Below are 23,625 nucleotides of genomic sequence, written 5' to 3'. Positions count from 1 at the left end.
ACTCCCCACTGAGCACGGAGCCTAATGCAGGGCTGGATCCTGAGACCATGACCTGAGCCAAAATCAAGAGTCAGATGCTCAACCGACTGAGCCACCTCAGTACTCCCGACCATTTTTAAAAGGTCCCTGAGTGATGGTTATATTGAATCCCAGGTGGATAACCCCTGTAGCATTAGGGGTACCTTTAGTTATATAAGTGGTTAATAAAAATTTATCAGGTTGGGGAGGAAAAGGAGAAAACCAAAACAAGGCCAGGAGGGCCCCCTTCCAGCCAGAGGAACCCCTGGACCTGCTGGGGGATATCTTATATCCAAAAGAAGATCCCTCTGTAGCAAGAACTCATCATAAGGCTACCTGATTTTTTTTCAATTCATCTTAAGCCCCTGTTTTGCATATTGTTTGAATGCATTTACATGTTGACTACCAAGAGGCCCTAACTCCAAATATGTAAGATAAAATAAGTTAGTTCTTGTCACCTACTGCAATTGTATTCATACGCAGTAGTCAGTGCTGAGCACAACTCAAGTATGGAACAGATTTTGATGGAGGAAGGAAAGGATACAACAGCAGTACAGGGAGGAGGGAAGCTTGGGGAAGCCGAGATGGGCTTCTGCCACCCGCCCAGAGACAGCCCCCTCCTGGACCTCAGAGTCCGCAATAGAACCTGAAGCCCAAACCCCCTCTACACCTTTCTTTTCATTATTCCAAACAGTTTTGCTGCCTTTGAACTTTTTCCCTGGAGCTTCATTATGTACGCCCTTTAGCCTTCCTGAGCTGCTTGCAGGCCATCCTTTGAGTGTTCTTCCCTGGACCTTCTGGGCATGTCCTGTTTCTTTTGTGCCACCTCCCCACAGCGCTCAGCACAATGTGGGTCAGGGCCACTGCATACAGTTGCGTGGGGTATGCCCTGATCAGGGGCGCCTGCAGAGAGGCACGTGTCGGGGCTGAGCTTTAGCTCATCTCCACTCACCAAAGCATGCTGCCTCAGGCATAGGATGTGTCTTTTTGCCCTTCTACCTGCTGGAAGGTGTGAGGGAGCCCTTTTTTCTTATTTGCACAAAAGGACCTGACATGTGCTAGTGGAGACCCAGTGTAGGTCTCTTAGTAGGTGCTTACTTAGTGCTTGCTGAATGAGTGAACGAATGAACAAACGAACGAATGAAAGAACATAGTGGAAGGCAGGATCAATAAGAGGCTTCCATAGTCTTCTAGGTCTAGGTTAATGAGGCCCTAAATAAACTAGGATGTAATCACTGTGTTCACGGAAAGGAGGGGATAAACATGAAGAAGAAGCAACAGACTGTGGGTCAGATTAAAGTTTCCAGGATGGCAAAGGAGAGAGGGAATAAAAATGACCTCCTGCCTATAATCACCACTAAACTTGACTCTTCACAAGAAGAATAAGGACAATGTGGTTGCAGATCCATCCTTTTTACCCACCTCTGCATTGCTGGCTTTTTTAGGTGATAAGGTAACAGGAATTCTGTACCTCTTATGTATGAGGCCCTGTGCTGAGCAGTATGGAGACATAGGCCTTCCCCTCCCTCAGAGGGCTCAAGATCTAGTTGAGGGTGCTGGAGACAAGATTCCTGATGTAAGGCTGTGCTGATTAGCATCACAGATGGGAGACAAGTTTCAGATAATCATAGTAACTAAGTGCATGTGCTTTTACTACTTTTGGTAACTCTCCCCTGTATGAGGTGGCTATATGTTGCTTCTCACCGAAGAGGAAATTAACACTTAGAATGACATGGCAGCTTGCTTCTCATCCCATCTTCTGAATGCCAATCATGGTATTGGGTTGAACCATATAAAATTATTTTCGTAGGTCAAAAATGGTCAGATATCCCAAATTGCATATAGTCCATCTTAATACTTTCTACTATGTTATGCTGCCATTTGAGACCTTTTGAATGGTTTTATTGACTTGTTTTAAGCCAGTTATAAAAGAAACTCTTTTTAAGGAGCTCCTGGCTGGCTCAGCCAGAAGAGCATGTGACTCTTGATCTCAGGATTGTGAGTCTGAGCCCCACATTGGCTGTAAAGATTACTTAAATAAATAAAACTTTAAAAAAAGGATTTTTTTTTAAAAGAGTGATGCTTTTTCTAGTAAATATGCAAAATAGGAAAAAGTGTGCAGAAGCAGAACAATCTTAATCCCAAATTCTACAGTTCAGGGGCATCCTTAATAACATTTTGGTGTATTTCCTTTCATATATTTTCCCTTGTATTTTTTACAAAGTTGAGGTGTATTGCATATATAATGTTTTATCCTCTGTTTAAAAATAACAGTAATTATCTTAACATTAAATATATTTATAAACATAATTCTTAACAATATCATCATATTCCTTGAATATGCTATAATTCATCCTACCATTGGACCCCTGAAAGTTGTTTTCAGTTTCTCAATATTATACATATCTAGTCTTATTTCCAGTTATTTTCTTAAGATAGATTCCTGTCTATTAGTTTGTTTCAGCTGCTATAGCAGAATACCATAGACTGGGTGACCTGTAAACAACAGAAATTTATTTCTCACAGTTCTGGAGGCTGGGAAGTCCAAGATCAAGGCTCCGACAGATTTGGCGTCTGATGAGGACTCACTTTCTGGTTGTAGATGTCAGTCTTTTCACCATGTCCTCACATGGCATAAAGGGGCAGGGAGATCTCTGAGGCCTTTTTTCTAAGGGCACACTCCTCAAGACTTAATAACCTCGCAAAGGGCCCACCTCCAGATACACTGGGGATTATGTTTCAACATATAAATTTTAGGAAGACACAAACATTCAGTCTATAACAATTCCCAAAAGGAATTTTGTCAAATAACTTGAAATTACTGGGTCAAAAAGTAGGAAACATTTTAAGTCTTTTGCTTTGTGTCATCAGTTGCCTTTCCAGAACGCTTCTGCCACCTTGATTAACTTTAGCCTTGATAGCAGAACTTTATCCTTGATAGCAGTTCTTGGCTGGTTCTGGTTTGGTTGTGAGTAATAAATGCTATAAGAGTTTAAAGAGCAAATTTAAAGAATAGTCAAGAAAGTCTCAAGATTCAGGTGGAACTTGAACTGAACTTGAAGAATCCATAATGTTCAAGTAAACTGAGAGGGAAGACTTTTCCATCAGAAGCACAGCAGAAGCAAAGGTACTCTGGAAACAATGACTGTGGCATGTAGTAGAGATGGTCAAAATCTAAGTTTCCTAAGGTAGATACTTACTGAGTGGGAATAATGGGATATAGATTGAGAAAAGGAATATCAGCTGAGAGTGAACTTAATCCTATAGGTAGTGAGCTGTTGATAGATTTTGAGCAGGGGAAGATATGAGCAAAGTAATGTTTTAATGATTGTAGAAGACTGGGAAACCAGAAACATTATTAACAGTGGCAGATTTTTTTAAAGTGATCATCTGTCTTAAAATTATACTTCATATAAATGTGCTAGGAATGATTTGCTCTAGTGCTTAGCATATCATGGTGGTATAATTTACAACATGACCTATGTCTGGGAGCTCAGGCTTGAGATTCAAATAGTGTAGCTTGGAGACCACAGTGGCTGGATCCAAAATGGTGGTCAGAAGCTATTTCACATGGAGGAAATCTCAGTTTTCATGAAGTGAAGGTCAGATGCCAGTGAACAGAGATGTCCAGACATTTACTCTGTCAGGTGAAGTGAGAGGTATAGTAAGGTCTTTCCACTAGAGCTGTTCTCAATCCTCTCTTTGGGTTTTACATGTGCAGTTACAACAAATTCTGATGAAAAGTAATTACCCCAAGCATTTCCTGGTAAATAAGATTTCATCTCTTTTAATTGCATTTTTACCAATTTTAAGGAAATGAGTATGTTGCAAATTTTGGTTTCCAGTGTGAATAAGTAAAATGTGATTGTTGCTGTTAATCACTGTATTTTCTTCCTTTTTCAAGATAAACCAGATATTTTCAGTCAATGCAAAACAATGGCAGATATTTCAGTTATTCTTCAATTAGCTGGTCATAATATATATTTTTTCATAATATATTTTATATTAAAATGTCTTATATAACATGTATACTTTTTTTAAGATTTTACTTATTTCAGAGAGAGAGAGAGAGGGCGTGCAGGAGGGGCAGAGGGATTGGGAGAGGGAAAATCCCAAGCAGACTTCCCACTGAGCATGGAGCACAACTTGGGGATCAGTCTCACAACCCTGAGATCATGGCCTGAGCCAAAACCAAGAGTTAGATGCCCAACCAGCTGAGCCACCCAGGTGCCCCAAGACATGTACACTTTTAAAATCTATCTGTAGCTCACCATACCTCATATAGCACAATGCTTATACTGTGGAAAAATAAGACTCAGACTCAAGTTTTATAGTGTATTAAGGTTGGCTACAAGAAGGAATGAGGGGCCACACACAAAAGCGGTAGGCCACCAAAGAGTGAATCATTTTTCTTGAGATTCATTGTCACAAGGCATACTGTTCATGGCAAAATGTTACAACTGTGCAAAATATTTGATGGTATTAATGTAGGATAACTTCCAAAGAGGGCTTTCATGGAAAATGCAGCTGATATATTTTTGTAAAGGATGATGTTGTTTACTCAGGGCAGAATAAAACCTTAGGGTGTTTCTGACTTGCCACGGCTTTAACCTTTCCTTAACTGGGCTCTTCATGACATATAGTTTGTCTGTTATGGGAGGGCTGGCTTCATAGATATGTGACCTGGACAGTCACACATGGCTCTGTGCTTAGAAGGGTCTGGTGCTTGGTTTGATGTTCTTCTGTCACCATTTTTAAATTCCTAATAAATTTTGAACAAGGGCCTATATGTTCATTTTACTCTGGGCCCACAAATTATGTAGCTGGTCCTGATCTCACCCTCCTTTACCATGTATTATGGGCTAAACCATAGTTTTCCCAGCACCAAATTATGGACCAGGTTAGGAGCGAGGGCTGTAATGAGCCAAACAAGCTTCTGACCAACTCCTCTTACTTCCACAGGAGGCTAAACTGAGTCCAGGAGGGAATGGAAAGAGAGAGCAGGGGTCAGAAAAAGGCAGGAGCTATTGACAGCTAGTTTCTCCACTAATAACAGCAGTCTGTACTCCTGGTACACCAACCACCGCATCTGCCAGGCTCTCACTGAGCACTTCATGTGCCTTCTTTTCTTTCACTGAATCCTCTCAACAACCTGCAAAATTAGTATTATTTTTATCGATGAGGGATCTGAAGTTTTCGGTAATGAAGTTGCCCACGATTCCAGAGCTAGTAGTGATCTTTTCCCATTCGTATTCTTTCTGCTCACTTAACAAAGTAGCCAACCATCCTTGTCTGTTGATAAAATTGAATTTGAATCACTTATTTGCCTACTTGAGACTCATTGGCAGGGAGAGGGCCATAGACTAATGCTTACATAAGTTGTTTATTTTCTGCTTCTATTTTCATATAATTGTAGATAGTTATTTAGGACCTTCTGGATATAAATTTCTTTTCTTTTTGTCCATAGATACTATCTGGATAATATATTAATACTGGAAGTGTTTTTCCAAGATGAAATAGGTACACACTCCTTCTTTTGTCTGAAGGTCGTCTCAATAAACAGTGCTATATATTTTTTTAAACTTCAGCTAAAATGACATTTTGTTTCTTGGTTATTTCTGTTATTGTTGTTTTTCTAGTAGTTATATGTGATTGTGATCTGCTGAAATTAAAATAGATTATCATGTTTTCTATTTTAATTTTGCATTAAAATAAGGTTTTTCAAAAATTTATAAATAGATTCTCTTCTAGACTAACCCCAATTATGTCTCCTGCAGGAAACCATTTCTGGCAGCTGATGTGCCCAGGCTTGGATATAGTTCCTCATCCAATCACAGGTACATTCCCCGGAGGGCAGTGCTCTATGTACCTGGAAATGATGAAAAGAAAATAAAGAAGATTCCCTCCCTGAATGTAGATTGTGCAGTGCTCGACTGCGAGGATGGTGTGGCTATGAACAAAAAGGTAATAGCATGATTTTTCCTTAGGATGGGAAAAAGAAATGGATTGATATTTGGTGCTGTCTTGGTAACATTGCTCACTAGTTGAAAAGACTCCACCGTAGTCACCTTTTACTGATTACTGATATATTCTTGACCCAGCCTTCCTACGGGTTCTGAATGTGTGTGTCTCTTTTCTCCAAGAGAAAGGAAGAACCCAACAAAAATATACTTAAAATCATGACCTTCAGTATATGTGACTACGTGTATATATTAATAAAGAGATAGACAATCCGTTTTGGCTATGCAATTTACCAGTTTGGGTAAATGAGTTAATCCGAGAATTGTGGTGTAAATTTTTTAGACCAGTAAGATGCAACTGGGAATTTATTTCTTTTTTTAAGTAGGCTCCATGCTGGAGCCCAATGCAGGGCTTCAACTCATGACCCTGAGATCAAGACCTGAGCTGAAACCAAGAGTCAGACGCTCAACTGACTGAGCCACCCAGGCACCCCAGGAATTTATTTCTTTTTAATATAGAGAAATGGCCTTATATCTTCTGGAACAAGTGCCAAGAAAATAAAAGATAGACTTCTACAAATAAGTCACCATTTTTACTACTTAGTTTAAGGGAAACTAGCTGCAGAACTTTAGGGTTGCAGCTTTTGGCTGATTTCCTCATGGCCTGACCAGAGAACTGAGCCTTAAAAAATATCCCATTGCAAACAGGTACAAGAGGTTCTTACTGGGTGGTGGCATAATGGGTGCTTTTTGTTTCATTTGGTTTGGTTAACTTCATTTTCCAGGTTTTTATATTGAAGATGTATTTGTTCAGATATTAGGTGTAAATCATTATAACAATAATTTATGTTTACATGGAATTTTGTAAGTTAAAAACATGTTTTTACTTGATCTTTCTCTATCTAGTACCTAGACAGTGAGGTTGTCTGGGAATAGATTGTAGGGCTGGGGGGCAGAGGGAGCTGACCATGTGGATTTATGCCTATCTGGACACTTTCTTCTCTTAAGTGATCTGAAATAGCATGGCTGTACAGCTTTCTTGATTAATTGCTTTCCATGAAGAGTCTAGCAAACAAATATTTGCCTTAATTAAAAAAGAAAGAGTTAACTTCCAGCATCTTCCTAATGGTCAAATCAAGACTTTCCAAGTATTTGGAAAAGGATTAGAATAAGCATGTGGAATCTAAAGCGTCTCCTCGACATCTTTGGCATGCCCCAAGGAAAATACAATTAATCTTCTTTTTCCCAGAGATTAAGGTAAATAGGCCTTTTCTTGAAGGATATAATGTGCTTCCAGTATGCTCCCTTCCAAAACTCATGTAGTGCACTCTAAGATTAGATTCTAAATTGTAATTTCAGTTCTTTGTAACCCAGGGCAATTCACTTTACTTCTTTGCCTCAATTTCTTATCTCTACTGTGGGATGACAAAATCTTCTTTTGTCAGGGACAGGGATTATTATGAGGAAAAAGTTTGATAAAATGCCTGGGAGTAGCTTGATTTCCTATAGGAAATAGATTAGATAAATCCTGTAGTAATCATGATTAGAGGGGAATTTATTTTAGCATGTAGCACAGTGAGCCATTAGGTACCCTGATAAACTTCTAATTATATTTCTTCACAAATCTTGAGGCTATCTTCCCATATCCACCAGATGATGTTTCCTGCCACCCAGATAAGTTGGAAATATGGTCCATTCTCGCCTCACATTTCCTTACTGCTCACCTGTGTTCTCAAGCTCATCCTTCTACCCAGAGCCTCTACTTACGAGGAAGCTAAGGAAGAGAAGGGGAGGGAAGAATTCATGATGGGCCAGCTGTGCCTGCCATCTTTGCATTTATATCCAGACAGTGTCTTCATCAGGACACTCCAGTTCTCTTAATGTAGTTAAACTTCCCATTAATTGCTGGGCCTGTAAAAAAAATTTTTCTTAGAATCTCTATCCAGGACTTAATTTTACCTCATATATTTTATTTCATAGCCCTTACCTATCAAGGTCTTTTTGGATTTTGATTTCATCATTCATCATTTATAGCATTTGAGAATTTGGCCAGCATATCATATGAAAATTTAACAAGTTGCTGATGGAAATGTTGAAGAGGTTGGAGCCAAGTACTGCACAAGCATGCAACTAGAAGCTTCTGTTCATGTTATATTTGTATAGTGCTGACTAAATGCCAGGCACTGTTCTAAGGGCTTTAATTTGCATAACAACCCAGTGAGGTACTACTATTACACTGTTTCTACAGATAGAAGCTGAGACATGGAGAAGTCAATTTCGTGAATCAATACTGTGAGTATGGTTATTCAGTCACCTGATGCTCCTAAAATCCAATCTTTTCATAAGGATATTACAACAGATTTTTATCTAATTCCATTTCAAAATAAAGATACCATCCCAATTTACCTGCCTAGAAATACCTTCTCCCCCTGCACTTACACCTGGCTAGAAAAACGAGGTTAAGCAGATGAGACTTGATCTTGTAGAACCCATATCAGTACCTCGTTATTAACATCTTCATTTTGAAGTGCTGGGGATAGAAAAATAGTAACAGGGGGAGCCTGGGTGGCTCATCGTTAAGCGTCTGCCTTCGGCTCAGGTCATGATCCCAGGGTCCTGGGATCGAGCCCCACATCGGGCTCCCTGCTCCGCGGGAAGTCTGCTTCTCCCTCTCCCACTCCCCCTGCTTGTGTTCCCTCTCTCGCTGTGCCTCTCTCTGTCAAGTAAATAAATAAAATCTTTAAAAAAATAAATAAATAAAATAAATAAATTTTTTAAAAAAGGAAAATAGTTAACAGCTACCATTTACCACGAGTTTTCTATGTAGGAGGTGCTGTATTAAATGCTTTTTATATATTATCTCATTTAATACTCACAGCAGTTTTGAGATGTGTCCAAGGTCACAGTGCCATTAAATATAGAACCAAGATTTGAATCTCTTAGAATTTTTGCCAGGAATCAGCCTCAGTCAAGTTCACCTGTCTACATAATCCCATAATTAAACATTTCCCCCTTTCTTGGCAAGTTTGTACCTTGGCTTCTCTTTATCTTTTGTCACCTTTGTGTACTCCATGGTTTCTCAAAGATTACTGATGGGAGCTCTGTGTTCACCTCTGCAGATTCTTTTAGTGTCCTGGGATTGTAATCTATTTAGACCTAGGGACTTCAATTCATTTGAAATGTCACCTGATGCTCACATATTGCACATATATTCTTTTTTTCTTTGTTGAAGTCACCTTTTCATCATATTTCTTGTTGAATTATTAGTCTTCTTGATGAACAAAATGGAGTAGAGACCACTTTTAAGGAGTTTATTTCTTAAGAAGAAATCCATATTAAAACTCATTTCAGATGTTCTCTTTTTTTCATTTCAGATGTTCTAATTATAGTTTTGCTAAACTGAACTATTATTGTCTAATCAACTTCCTTGGTACTATTAAAACTTAAGTTGCTTCATTTTGTATCCCATTTTATTTCTTTTTTATTAGTAGACTAATTCAATATTTCATTTGATTGACACTGTGGAGTATGGGCTTGTAATGAAAACAATAGCAGTTTCCACAGAGCAGTTTATAAGTGTATAATACCTTCCAGCAGGCTCTAATCCTGTCCTGCTAATCCAATTTGTGTTTAAGTAGCTCCTTCAAGTCAAGGATGGCACTACCAGCTCACCTTCCCAAGTATGGATGATAAAAAGACTGTCTCCACTCCCCTCTTACCTTTTTCTTTTCGTTGTTAAATGCATGAGTAGATACAGGAGTACATAAGCCACTGCTTGCTGGGATACAGTGAAAATAAGCCAAGTAAGGCACAGATTTCTGGTGAATCTCATGATACTTGGGTGAGGCCAAGAAGGTAAGAATGGAATAAATAGAGACAGGATTCCAGGGCTACTATTTTAGTTGAGTAAAATTTAAGTAAATATTTAAATGTATTTAATATTTAAGCTTAAATGTGTAAATTTAGGCACTCAATATCTAAATAAATATTGAGCATCTACTCAACCAGGCACTGTGGCAAGAAGGAGGGAAAAACAGATGCTTGCATGGTCCCCAATGTGGAGGACTCAAAGGCTGGTGATGAGACAGGGAAAAAGTAAAAAATTATAATCTAAGCAGATAGGTCTATAAGAACATGTATTTTTTATTCTCATTTGGTTCTAAGTATTTTTTTTCTTAAGATTTATTTATTTATTTGAGAGAGCGAGCGAGTACGTGCATGCATGAATTGGGGGAATGGCATCGGGAGAGGGAGAGAGAGAATCCCAACCAGACTCTCTGCTGAGTAAGGAGCCTGATGAGGAGGGTAGGGGGCAGCTCCATCTGACAATCCATGAGATCATGACCTGAGTCAAAATCACAAGTCGGATGCTTAACTGATTGAGCCACCCAGGTGCCCTGCTTCTAAGTATTTTTTGATTCCCATTTTGATCTCTTGCTTGAGCCAGGAGCTACTAAAGGGTGCATCCCAAACTCTCTGTGGTAAAGAACCAATTTGGTTATTTTTATTTGTTGTTAATTTCTTTTGTTTTTTAAACATTTCTAATCTATTGTTGACTGATACTTTTATAAAATACAAAAAAAAAAAAAGAATTGCTAGAAAAATTAAATGCTGCTTGGGTGTCAAAACAATGTCAAGTACTACCGAAGTTTCTAAATTTATACCTGCCTTTCCTATGGTCAGAGTTTGTGGACCAACAATGGTCCACAGACCACAGTTTGAGTAGTAGGGACTTAGAATTTTTAAATTTTCAAGCATATGAGAGATTTCTTATTTATTCTTTTATTGCTGACCTCTAGCTTGGTTGAACGATGGTTAGAGAATGTAATCTGAATAATGCTGATTTTTAGAAATGTGTTGAGTTCTGCTTTACGTGAGCCATCTTTGCAAATGTTTCATATGTGCTTAAGAAGAATGTGTAGTTTCTGTTTACTAGACCAGAGTTCTGTATATTTTTCCATTGGACCAAACTTGTTAATTATATTATTCAAATACCCAAATCTTCACTGATTTTTATATGCTTGATATATCCGTAATTGAGAGGCTAGTTGAAATTTAGCCTCCAGTGGATAATTTGCCAATTTCCCCCTATAGTTCTATCAATTTTTGCTGCTGGTAGTTTGAGCCTATGTTATTGGGTATCTACAAATTCAGAATTAGTATATCCTCCTTGTATATTGGATCATTTATTATTAGGCACTAAAATGTTCTTGCTTTAAAGTTTCTGTGGTCTGATATGAATACACCAGCTTCCTTTTAGTTAGCACCTGCCCAGTATATTGTTTTTAGCCTTTGCTTTCACCTTTCCCATATCTTTGTTTCAAATATGTATCCTATTGTTTTTAAAATTTTTATACCTATGTAGACAATCTCTGTCTTCTAACTGGAACATTAATCCACTTACTTTTTATTTTTATTTTTATGTTTAAGTAATCTCTACACCCAGTGTGGGGCTTGAAGTCATTACCCCAAGATCAAGAGTCGCACGCTCCACCAACTGAGATAGCCAGGCACCCCTCCACTTACTTTTAATGTAATTACTGATAAATTTAGATTTAAATATATTATTATTATTTGCCCTATTTTTCTCATCTTTCTATGGTTTTTTTTTCTCATCTTTCCTGCCTTTTAAAGATTATTTGACTTTTTTGTTTTGTTTTCTTAGTCCATGTTTTCCTCTCTTAGTTTAGAAGTTATGACTGTATTTCCAACTTTTATTGGTAACTCTGGAAATTTTACAAGTATATTTAACAAAGCCTAAAATTAACCTGCACCTTCTTCCTGGACAACACAAGAATTTTATAAAACTTTAAATCCAATCCTCTCCCTTGTAATTGATGTTATTTTTGCCTAGTATTTCAATATCTCTTTTTAATCTCACAAATTTTGTATTATTGCTATCATTACATTATTTTATATATACAATATTTATTTAGATTAAGCTACGTATTTTATCACTTCTTTAACTTCTCAGACCTTCTCTCTGGGGCCATCTTTCTTTCTCCTGATGTGCCTCCTTCAGAGTTTCCCCTATAGCAAAGTTTTGTTGATGGTAAACTCACAGTTTTTATTTGTTTGAAAATGTCTTCATTGTTTGGCTAGGTAGAGAAATCTGGACTGACAGTTATTTTCTCTCAGAACTTTGAAGATATTATTTCATTGTCTTCTGGTTTCTGTTATTGCTATTGGGAACTCTGTTGTCAGTCTACAAACAAGGTTGCCTTTTCTTCTTTGGCTGCTTTTAAGATCTTCTTGTCTTTGGTGTACTGAACTTTCACTAAAATATTAACTAAGTGTTGGGGCACCTTGGTGGCTCAGTTGGTTAAGCATCTGACTCTTGGTTTTGCCTCAGGTCATGAGATTGGGCCCTGTGTCAGGCTCCAAACTCAGCGGGGAGTCTGCTTGCTATTCTCTTTCTCCCTCCCCCTTTGCCTCTCCCCACCCCACCCCACTCACACAGGCTGTCTCTCAAATAGATAAATAAATAAATAAAATCTTAAGAAAATATTGATTTGATGTTGGCTTATTCCCCCTTCCCTTCTCTCTCCTTTTCCTTCCTTTACTTAGTACAAGGTACTTTTCCTTTATTTGTGGATTCATGTCTTTTATCAGTTCTATAAAATTTCTACCATTAGCAATTCAGATATTGCTTCTATTCCATTCTTTCTCTTCTTTCCTTCAGAGATGCCAAGTAGACCTATTTAGGAGCTTTTCATTCTATCCTTCCTGTCTCTTAGTACTTTTTTTTTTTTTTTAGATTTATTTATTTATTTATTTGACAGGGAGAGAGAGCACAAGCAGGCGGAGTAGCAGGTAGAGGGAGAGGGAGAAGCATGTTCCCTGCTGAGCAAGGAGCCCAATGCGGGGCTCGATCCCAGGACCCTGGGATCATGACCTGAGCCAAAAGCAGTCGCTTAAACAACCAAGCCACCCAGGCACCCCTCTTAGTATCTTTTCATATTTTCTGTCTTCTTGTCTGTCTGTGCTACACTGCTGGTTAGCTTTTCATATCTGGCCAACACTTTTTTCATCCTCTTCAGTTGTATTTAATCTGTTTCACCCATCCTCTGAGATTTTTATTTTAAGTGTTATATTTTTCATATCTAGAAGTTCTGTTTGACTTTTCATATCTACTTGGTCAGTTCTGAATCTGACAATTTCAATTATTTCTTTTTCTTTTTTCTTCCTTTTTTTTTTTTTTTTTTAAGTAGGCTCCATGCCCAATGTGGGGCTTGAACTCATGATCCTGAGATCAAGAGTCAGATACTCTACCAGCTGAGCCAGCCAGGCATGGCCAATTTCAATTATCTTTGCTTTTAAATCACTTTTTGTTGTTCACTGACTCATACTCATGGTATGAACCCATATTGATTAGAATTAATTCTTGGGAATCCCAAAGGCCTAGAATGGGAAGGTTTTTCTCCAAGAATTTGTGTTTGCTTCTGCTGGGAGTCAGGGATATTACTAATTTGGAGTCTCAGTTTGTTCTCCCCCAACTTTGCAGTAATCTCAGACTTCGGATCCAGATTCCAAGTCTGATACAGGTATTTAGTTCCAAGCTTTCTTATTTTTCTGACCCTTCATAAATCAGAAGTTAACTCCCATTTTATGTTGTTGTTGTTTTATGTTGGCCTCTGGAAAATTCCCTTACATTCTTATGAGCCTAGCAATGCAATAAAAAGTACTTGTGTTGAAATGTATCCATTTTATGGTTGGATGGCCCTTTAGAGAATGTGGTTTGCCATATTGCCAAAGTAAAGTACCTATCCTTTAAAAAAATTTTTTTTAAATTATAAACTTAAAAAGAATAGTCTAAAATTCATTTTTATACATAAAGAGTCAAATATTTATGAGATAAAACAGCCCCTAAACATCATTCCATTTCTCCCCTCCAGACACAGTCCCTTTCATCTCTTCTAGCTTACTCTTGTGGCAATAACTCCCCTATCTCTAAGTGATATACTTCTTGAATTATTTTTTCAATTTCAGGTATGATATTGACTCCTTGTTATGGGATTTACCCCATCACCACCCTCACTACTATTTGTGAATTTCCTTATCCCTCAATCATCCAATAAAATTTTATATAACTTTGATAAAATTAGTATTCAGGGGAAAAACTATCTAGAGTGTAACTATGTAGTAATAAGCTGATTACTTTTTTTTTCCTGCCAACCTGTTGTTTCCCTTGGAGTTCATAATTATTTTTTTTTCCTGACTTTGTTTTATATTCAGTTATCACTAGGTCAAAACTTACCTCTTCACTGATTATCTAAATCTCTTCTAAATATGTTCAGAAGCATCCAGTATTTTATGTTTCATCTTGGAGAAATGTCTCCTTGTGTCTTCTGATCCCCTGTAATAGTTCCTGAGAGTAATTTTCCTTCTGAAGGACAAAAGCAACTTACATGAACATAATATCATTTTTTTTCTAATTTGATTTATAAGTAGTGGGGATGTGTTAGGAGTTTATAGTCATGAGGGGTCTTACACTTACCCTTTGGGAAGCCAAAGGAAGAACTCTGAATTATAATTCAAGGAAGGCTTTTCTATGGGAACCTAAGATAATAAAACCTGGGATGTCACTTGTGGGCACCTTGATTTGATACCAGGAACCCAGTTCAGTGGAAGAGGTAGAGGACTTGACAACAGAAAGCCTATTTAAATTTCCCAATTTTAACACTATCTAGCCAGGAAACTTGAGTCTATAATCTCAAGAGCCTCTGTTTCCTTCTGTGTCCCATGAGATAGGTGATAATGAAACCCGCACTGCCCACCACAGGACCAACTGTGCGGCTCAAATAGAAAAGTACTTTGTAAACTCTCAAGTGCTATAGAAATATTTTTTTAAGGAGTGGTATCATTCTTAAAGGAATAAAGCTTAGAAAATTTAGGAGAGGGGCACCTGAGTGGCTCAGTTGTTAAGCGTCTGCCTTCGGCTCAGGTCATGATCCCAGGGTCCTGGGATCCAGCCCCACATCGGGCTTCCTGCTCGGCAGGAAGCCTGCTTCTCCCTCTCACATTCCCCTTGCTTGTGTTCCCTCTCTTGCAGTGTCTCTCTCTGTCAAATAAAGAAATACATCTGAAAAAAAAAAAAAAGAAAATTTAGGAGAATAGATAGTATGTTCTTTAAGATGTCTCTTTCACATAGAGGAAAGTAATTTGATGGTCAAGAACACAGATATTGGAGCCAAGCTGCCTGTGTGTGGACTCTGATAACACCTTGTCCTAATAGTGTGCCCTTGGGCAAATTACTCTACTTCTCTGTGCCTCAGTATCCCCTCTGTAAGCACTATATGAGTGTTTGATAAATACTTAAAGAGCAGTTGTCTTAACTATACTCCTGGCCAAAGGTCTGATGCATTAATTCAAGACTCCTTGCAATGCCAAGGTTCACTGGTATTGATTCATACCTTAGATTCTTGACTCCCATAGGGTAATATATTGGCATAGGTAGGTTTTAGTTCTAAATGTGATGGAGTTTGCCAATTTTGCTATTTTTTTAACCTTTCTCTTAAAATGGTAGACAAATAAAGGAAAGATTCTAAAGACAAACAAACAAACAAAAAACACTTTCTCTCTCTACTTCCCTCACAGATTTCTTAACAGTGGGGGGCTTGAGACAACTATCTTAGGACTATCTTACTTATTTTTTTCTTAGGAAACCAGAGAAGAGATTATCTTTCTTGAGTAGCTAAGCAATAAATTTTTACTTTGCATTTACTTTCTTGGCAAAAAGAGAGTAGGAAAATGGTAGAGGAAGGTAGACAAATCTGCATGTGAGGGCCTGGGCCCCATAAGAATGGTTAGAGCAAGGGAGAGTTAGGCTGTGGTCTGGGTCCTGGGAAAGACCCATTTACAATGACATTCTTCATTATGGGAAACAGAAGGAGGAGGACTGTCACAGAGCTTCCCTCAGCAGAGTGTTGAGGGAAGCCCCTGGTTGGTGGGGATTGGAACAGCAGCTCTCTTCCCCACCACTTGCTCTGCTTGGCAGAGGATCTAGGGCTGCCAGGGGGACCATCTTGTCAAAGCTGCCCACTATCACAAAAAGCAAGAGGGAGCCATTTGCCTTCTAAGCAACCGCCTGTGCTTCAGAAGCCCCCATAGGATCATTCCATGAAGCCATGTTCTTTGGATGCTTCTGCTCCCTCTATCCACTTTGGATATAGTACATATGTGAGGCCTAAAGGAAGGTTAGTGGTTGTGAAGGAGACAACAATTGGAGGCAACACTGCGAAGGCAAGGGAAGTGCAGTTGCATCCCCAACAGCGAGCCACTTTCTAAGTACTCTTCACAAACAATAATTTAGAAAGCACTCCCTGTTACCTGTCAGACTGCAGAATCCTGGAGTCATTGCATTTGTGAGTGTGAGTTGCCCATTAAGAAACACCAAATATCATGATCTCAGGGTCGTGGGATTGAGCCCCGAGTTGGGCTCGGCGCTGAGCATGGAGCCTGCTTGGGATTCTCTCTCTCCCTCTGCCCCTCCTCCCCACTCGTGCACACGCACTCTCTTCTCACTCTTAAAAAAAAAAAAAAAAGAAAAAAGAAACACCAAATGTCAATCAAGGCCATTGGCTTATTATCAATTGATAAATATGGATATGATTTCCTGACACTCATCATTTTAAGCAGTTAACTCTTGAGTTCCTCTGTAGTGCCTTCAATTGTCATACAGACAGACATCCAGACATCCAGGGTACTTTTCTACCCTGAACACATGTATTCTAATTTGTGCTCTCGCATTTGGCTTCTTTTTTTGCACATACAGGTGTGTGCATACACACACACACACACAGTATATAGACACTAAACCCCTATTTGTACTTACCATATGCACACACAAATCCATTTAGCTAAATTTTAAATACCTCTGTGCTGTTACTTTGGTTGAAATAAATTAGTAGAGTAGTGAGGTGTATTCTCCCTACAGGGAGAAAGCTAACTGACATGCAATGAATGATTAAATGTATACAGGGGCGTGGGGAGCTAACTCCTCTTCAATAGGGGTGTGAAATTGGGATGGAAGGCTCCTCTCCCAGGGGCCTTGCCTTTATTAAAAGACTTGAGAGCTTGGGAGATTTCTTCAATAGGAATTGGGGTATCTGTGAGTCTTTTTGGAACAGTATGGAAAGCTGAACTGTGCTTAGGAACTCTGCAAGGTCTTTTTGATCCTTAAAGGTTCTGATATAAAAACCTATCCAGGTTTTCATAAAAGTAGTAAAGTGTTTTCAGTCTTTTATCAATCCATTCATACCCTTAAATAACCTTTCCCCTTTTGTGGAGTAATCGCTTTAACCTCCCCCCCAAAAACCCTGACCTTTTCTCCCCTCATTGTTTTATTCTTCAAAACAGGGTTCTTTTTAATGCAAGGATTCAAATATCTCTATTAGGGTCATAATAGTCAGCAATTTCCATTTAATGAGCTCAACAAAATCTCTTTACAAAGAAATGCAGGCTTCAAATCGCCAGTTATTTCTTTTCCTGCAATTCCCAGGAATCCAATTAAGTAAGACAGTATGGTCTATAATATGGTATACCTGACTATGGAAAGCCCAAGCCTAGAACAGATCTTTGAGCTCCAGCTCAAAATTCAGATTGAAAGAAAGGAACCCAGCTTAAATGAGCTGAAACTTTATAAAAGTAGAAACTATAGTCATTTCCTCCAAAATGAAGTAAGAAATAACTTGGAATCTATAGTGAAAATCATTAAACTGCCTATTCCAAATTTAGCTACCAATTAAAATCTTTTCTTTTTTATCAAGGGACTTCAGGTGATTTTTACAAAATAAGCCCAGGAGGCTTCAGTTTGCTAAATCTCTGTCACTAAAGAACCAAATACACATAGCCACCACCAAAGTGAAGGAGATACAGCATGAAATTTTGCAGTGCAGCATACTTGGTATCAAAGAATAGTGTATATTTCAAGTTTTCCTATTTTAGTGGCCACAATGTATAAGTATTAAATACCCCCCATGTTTTCAATAATAAATTAGTGGGTATATTTTAAGGCATAATCTAACATATTGATCTGGAGAGGTGATTAAGAAATAATACACTTTTGCCATGTATTTTTAAATACATCAGAGCTTCTCAGAATGATGATAGTTTAATTCTTATTCTATACCTGCTGTGTAGGTTGGGGAAGATGGTGTTGGTTTTTTTTGGTTTTGTTTTGTTTTAAGATTTTATTTATTTATTTATTTATTTATTGACAGAGAGACACAGCGAGAGAGGGAACACAAACAGGGGGAGGAGAGAAGGAGAAGCAGGCTCCCTGCCAAGCAGATGCAGGGCTCAATCCCAGGACCCTGGGATCATGACCTGAGCCAAAGGCAGACGCTTAAGGACTGAGCCACACAGGCACCCCGGGAAGATAGTGTTTTAATGGGAAAAGAAAAGTGTGGCTTGTCAGAGCAAATATCAAGTCAAGAACTAACCCAAGGCATAGCCTGCCTTTCTAATAAAGATATGCCATTTGTTTCAAATATGTTTTTGCAACTTTTTCCCATTTGATGCAGTTGTGCGAGTCATTCGGTGGTCATAAATTAACCTGCAAAAGTGAGCAGTTGTGCCCTAAATTCCACCCAAATCTAGTCTAAGAAGCACATATTTTTGGTAAAAGTATTGATTAGCTCCAGATAACTAGACCAAAAAAACCTTCCTTGATATGTGTCAGAAGAGGAAAAGCCTCGAGAGAAAGATGAGCCAGGGAGCTGGCCTGAGATGAAAATAGGCTTCCCAAAGATACCTCAAGTTTTTCCAGTAAAGCATGAATTCTTGGAGCCTCCCAGGGCAGAAGAATGAAGCCAGATCGAGCCTCAATAGGCTATTCTACTAAGCCTTTCATAAACATTATCTAATCACCTTTCCATAGTAGCAGAAGAAGGCTGATGGTCTGGCCCAACTGGTACAAGGCACAAGTGTCAAGAGCCTCTCTTTCTTGGAGCTATGGATGGCTAGATGCATAGGGGAAGGAAGGTAGAAAAGTAGAGCCAATGAGCAAGAAGAACTTCCATATAGGCTGTCAAAGCAAAGGAGCCTGAAGTGGGTGCGAAGCACCCAAGTTTGGAGTCAAGATATGAAAAGGTTAAGGAGAACTAGATCAAGGCCTCCCATTGGTCAAGAGCTCCCACTCCCTGGGCTGGGAGCTGTGTAACTGGGTTTTCCACATTTCCCCTGGAGACATACTCCACATATCAGCTTTCAGTTCTGAGGGTCAGAGCAGGTATGGGCATTATCACAACTCCTTCCTGGGTTCTCCTTGGATTTTGAATTTGGATGGGTCAAAGGCAGTTACCTACAATCATTTTTTCTGGTCTCTGCCCTAACTGGAGTGAGCCTTTGGAGCTGACCATGGTGCTGAAGGTGGTGTGGGAACAATACTAGAGAACATTTAGAATATTCCTGTGTGCCAGCACTACTTCTAAGTGCTTTGCACGAATTCACTCATTTCATATGCACAGCAACTCTATGAAAGATGTGCTGTTATTCCCATTGACAGATAAGGAGAGTGGAATACAGAGAGGTTAACAAACTTGCCCAAGGTCACACAACCAGTAAGCGGGGAAGCTCTACACCCTAGAGCTTCACTTGTGGTCACTACACTTGCTAATGAGAGTTATTATCAGAGCCATATAGAACTTACCGAATTTTCTTTTTTTTTTTTTTTTAAGATTTTATTTATTTATTTGACAGAGAGAGACACAGCGAGAGAGGGAACACAAGCAGGGGGAGTGGGGGAGGGAGAAGCAGGCTTCCTGCCGAGCAGGGAGCCTGATGTGGAACTCGATCCCAGGACCCTGGGATCATGACCTGAGCCGAAGGCAGACGCTTAATGACTGAGCCACCCAGGCGCCCAGAACTTACCGAATTTTCACTTGTTCAGGTTTTGTCCAAGCAGAAGTGAGCTATGGTTCCCTATCTCAAGTTGCCAGGAAGGTGCTGTGGTTTGGCATTTTGGAGAGCCAGACACAGCAGTGAAGACTGGTTGGGTGCACAGCAAAAGAGTGGCTGACTTACTTCATCATAATAGTCATTACACCTTAATGTAATGACTTGTTCCACATCTGCTTTCCTGGTAGACTCAGCTAGGTGAAGAGGGTGCCAATGAATCCCCCACACAGCTTACCAAAGGGCTTGGTACATAGTAGGTACTCAGCAAACATTTGATGAATAAATGAGTTACATGTGATCAATATAAAAACTTATTAACACATGTACTATTTCAACATTAATAGAAGCACTGTAAATTTGTTAAGGTCTGAAAAAAAAATAGAAACATGATGTTGTGGAAAATATAGTCTCTTTGTATTTTATATTTGTCATGTCCCATCTTGGGAGTTATGTGAAGTTTGGAATGCATCTTAATCTCTTATCGATGCATCTATACAGACAAATCAAACAAAGCCCTAAGGTCATGATTTGGACAATTTGAATGCCTAAACACATGTACTGTTGAACTTTCTTATATGTTCGATTTGGGAGCTTGTGCTTTATTTGAGATTTGGGGTTTTATAGTATCTCAGGAAGGTAGTTCCTGTTGACATGAAAATAACTCTGAATGCCGTTTTTAGAAGGTCTATGAGTACTCTGTGGTAGCAGTTTGTAATGGTAATTATAGCACATTCCAACCAAATTTCCCATTTTGAAGCCTATTTGTTCTTTGATTTTCGTCAAATCATATTTTTATTGTGTCATATGAACATGTAGGAGATTTCCATATCTGCCGTGTTAACTCTCCTCCAGCGTGTGTGTGTTTTTAAACAACACTCCACAGCTGAGCTCTTGGAGGACCAGCCTATTTTGACAGCTCCCCTTAGTCCGTGTATCACCAAGCTCGTTCTCTGCCAATATGTTTCACATGATTCTGTGGACATGTGTACCGCGCCTGTGTGACTTGCAAACACCCATACATTATTACAATAATAATTGGGTTTTGATGCAACTGGAACTCAGTACTACCAAGCTGCCATCATTTCCTTTTGGCTACCAGTACTAGGCAGGAAAATTATAGTCTAACTGTCTTCCTGTTTATTGATAAACAAAGTGGCCAGCCCAGCAATGGAGCCTGATTAGCAGTTTGCACCCTTTGTGAAAGGATAAACAGAACCCTACTGTTTTCTGTGTTTGACTGCAATTTGCATCTTTAAAGAGGTTGCACTGCCCTGAGATTCATGTTCAACTTCCGAGTGCCTGAATATTCTTTGATATGTTACATGTCAGCTTCCTTGTTTTCTTCTCCTTCATCTTGAAACAATATTTGCCAGCATATCTTTGTTCCCGTCTGGCCTACCGTAAGCTTCCGGAGTCACCTGTCTGAAGGAGGAGGAGGGGGAGGGTGGGAGGAGAAATATGTCTCTGTCTCATCATACTTGAATTTTGCATTCCCAGAAGGCCCTTTCATGCCAACTCAACTCCATTTTTGAAGAGAGGATGATATAGGAATGAAGAGCCAAAGACAGAAGGGAATCTGCTTACCACTCTCACTGTCCCACAGGATCATTTTGGGGGCCCTTTGCCTTCCCTTACCTTCGCCCACCCTCCAAAAAATGTCTTCCCCTCTGTAAAGTGAAATATAATATTAGCCTCTACCTCAAGTTTGTTATAGTGTTCTATTCTGAAATTTATTTGAACCTAATTAGATTCTTTAAATGTTAACACACCGAATAGTTGACTTCCCCATAACTATTTTTAAATGAGAGAAATGAAGACCATTTTAACTTGAATTTGCCCGAAGGAAAAGGGAGCATTAATACATGTAAACATGGATTAATCCGTTTAAGTAAATTTTTCCCATAGTCCTTACTGTATATAAACAACATTTGTTCTGCCTTAGAGATATTGCATGATTGGACCCACGAGACTGGTTATCCACTGAACAGTTTCCTTCTGTAACTTCAAAAGAAATGTTATATATTTATTGGAGGTTGTAGGATGTGAAGTGTAGTTAGACATAAATTGTACCTCAGCTATTTTGTTAATGCCAATAGGGATTAAATTCGATTTTATAGCTGTTGTAGAAATCTATTTGGTAGCTAACAAGTGGGATTTTTAAATCCTGGAAAACATAATCCTATTATAAAACAGGCAGCTGAATTAACATTACCCAGAAAGGTTCTCTTCATGGATTAGCGTTTTTTGACAATAACAAAGAAAATCATCAAATTCTATGGGGATATTACATGCTTTTCTCAAAAGTCTGAAGAGCGAATTGGGAAAAAAGAGCAAGATAAATGACCAAACATGCTATTACTTAGACTGTTTCTTTTTAAGAAGAGCAGTGGAGGCTGGGAAGAACAACTCAGTGCGGCCTTGTCTGTAATAATGGCACGTGATCTGGAGTTGGAAATGGGGCCTTGCTGATTTATATGTCAGTGCTGTACCTTCAGTTGTATGTGGTTATTTACATCAGTAATTTTCTACTCCTGGTTTCCTTACGTGGTCACCCGAAGGCAAAAAAGTCACTGGGAACCAAAGTCTGTGAATGAAAACACAAATTGGTGGTGGAGTAAATACTTTGCTACTTCCTGTGAAATCAGTAACAGTTCCCCAGTTATTATTAGACCTTAGAATCTAAGAATTCTAGAGCTGAAAATGACTTAGACATTTATTTTCGTTCGTTTTTATAGTCCTATTCTAAGTTTTAAACACTGCAAAAAGATGACTCTCAATCTCTCTCCCTCATAGACACTCATCCACACCACATACATACACATATACACGGTTAAGTGCCTTTTTATTTTTAAAGAACCTTTCTTTAAGTCTTAGCCATTGGTTTTGGCTTGTGGTGAGGGTTATTGTTAGAGCTTGCAGGACTTGCCAATTTTCATTTGCATGGGTATCATCTTAGTAGATAATCACATGGGTTTCAATCACTGGCATATCATTGTGTTAGATAATTGCACAGGCATAATCACATATGGATCTGGAACAAGTCATCACGTGGGCACCAATTCCATCTATACAGAGGAAGGTAATTGCATTAGAAGCAGGAAAGGGTGTGTCTTCATGGCAGCTAATCGCATGGGTATCAATCACATTAGGTATTGAGGTAGATAATCCTGTACAGATCTACCGCATGTACTAATGGTGATAATTGCATGCATATCAATTACATCGACACCCTGGTTTTCTCCTAGAGGATTACATGTGAAGCAGCCATGTCATGTGTTTGCTTATGTCGGAGAAGAGGCCTGATTTCCCTGTGGTCTGGTGGCCACCGCGTGGCTTGGTGGATGGAGGAAGCAATGCCATCCACAGCCAAGTGCTGGCAACTCCATGATTAGAGAGCCAGTGGAGACTCTTATTTTAAGGCTTTGTCTCCTGCAAGAGTGAAAATACTGGGAAGAATGTGAATGGGTGTTGAAGACATTTGTGATTTGCTAATGAGCAGCCATTTTTCCTTTTCCAGAGGACGGCTCCCGATTTCCATTCCCAGCCCCGCCTTACCTCTCTCTGCCCCCCTCCAGTCAGGTATTCAGGGATAACCAATCAGTGAGTTGCATTCTTCTTGCCACAGTGATTGGCCCAGGCCTGGACACGTGACATTAGCCAATCAGAGTCAGTCTGGGAACTTACGTGGGAGAAAGGGGCGGGAGTTCTTTCCCGCTGGGTCTTGTGTGAGAGGAGGCGAACCTGGCCC

General features: G+C 39.1%; 1 protein-coding gene across 3 annotated transcripts in view; it reads left to right on the top strand.

The window, feature by feature from the left end:
• The window catches only part of CLYBL (citramalyl-CoA lyase), a 246,200-nt gene that overhangs the window by 136,217 nt on the left and 86,358 nt on the right, over window positions 1-23,625 (top strand). For all 3 annotated transcript variants that reach the window (XM_044913523.1, XM_021696042.1, XM_044913524.1), the window contains exon 2: window positions 5,796-5,982. In XM_044913523.1, the coding sequence (XP_044769458.1) occupies window positions 5,796-5,982 (187 nt within the window). The remainder of the gene's footprint in view (window positions 1-5,795; window positions 5,983-23,625) is intronic.

This window comes from Neomonachus schauinslandi, chromosome 3 (genome assembly GCF_002201575.2).
Source record: "Neomonachus schauinslandi chromosome 3, ASM220157v2, whole genome shotgun sequence".
Classification (NCBI taxonomy): domain Eukaryota; kingdom Metazoa; phylum Chordata; class Mammalia; order Carnivora; family Phocidae; genus Neomonachus; species Neomonachus schauinslandi.
Note: the sequence above shows the minus strand (reverse complement) of the source record. Positions and strands in the feature narration are given on the sequence as shown.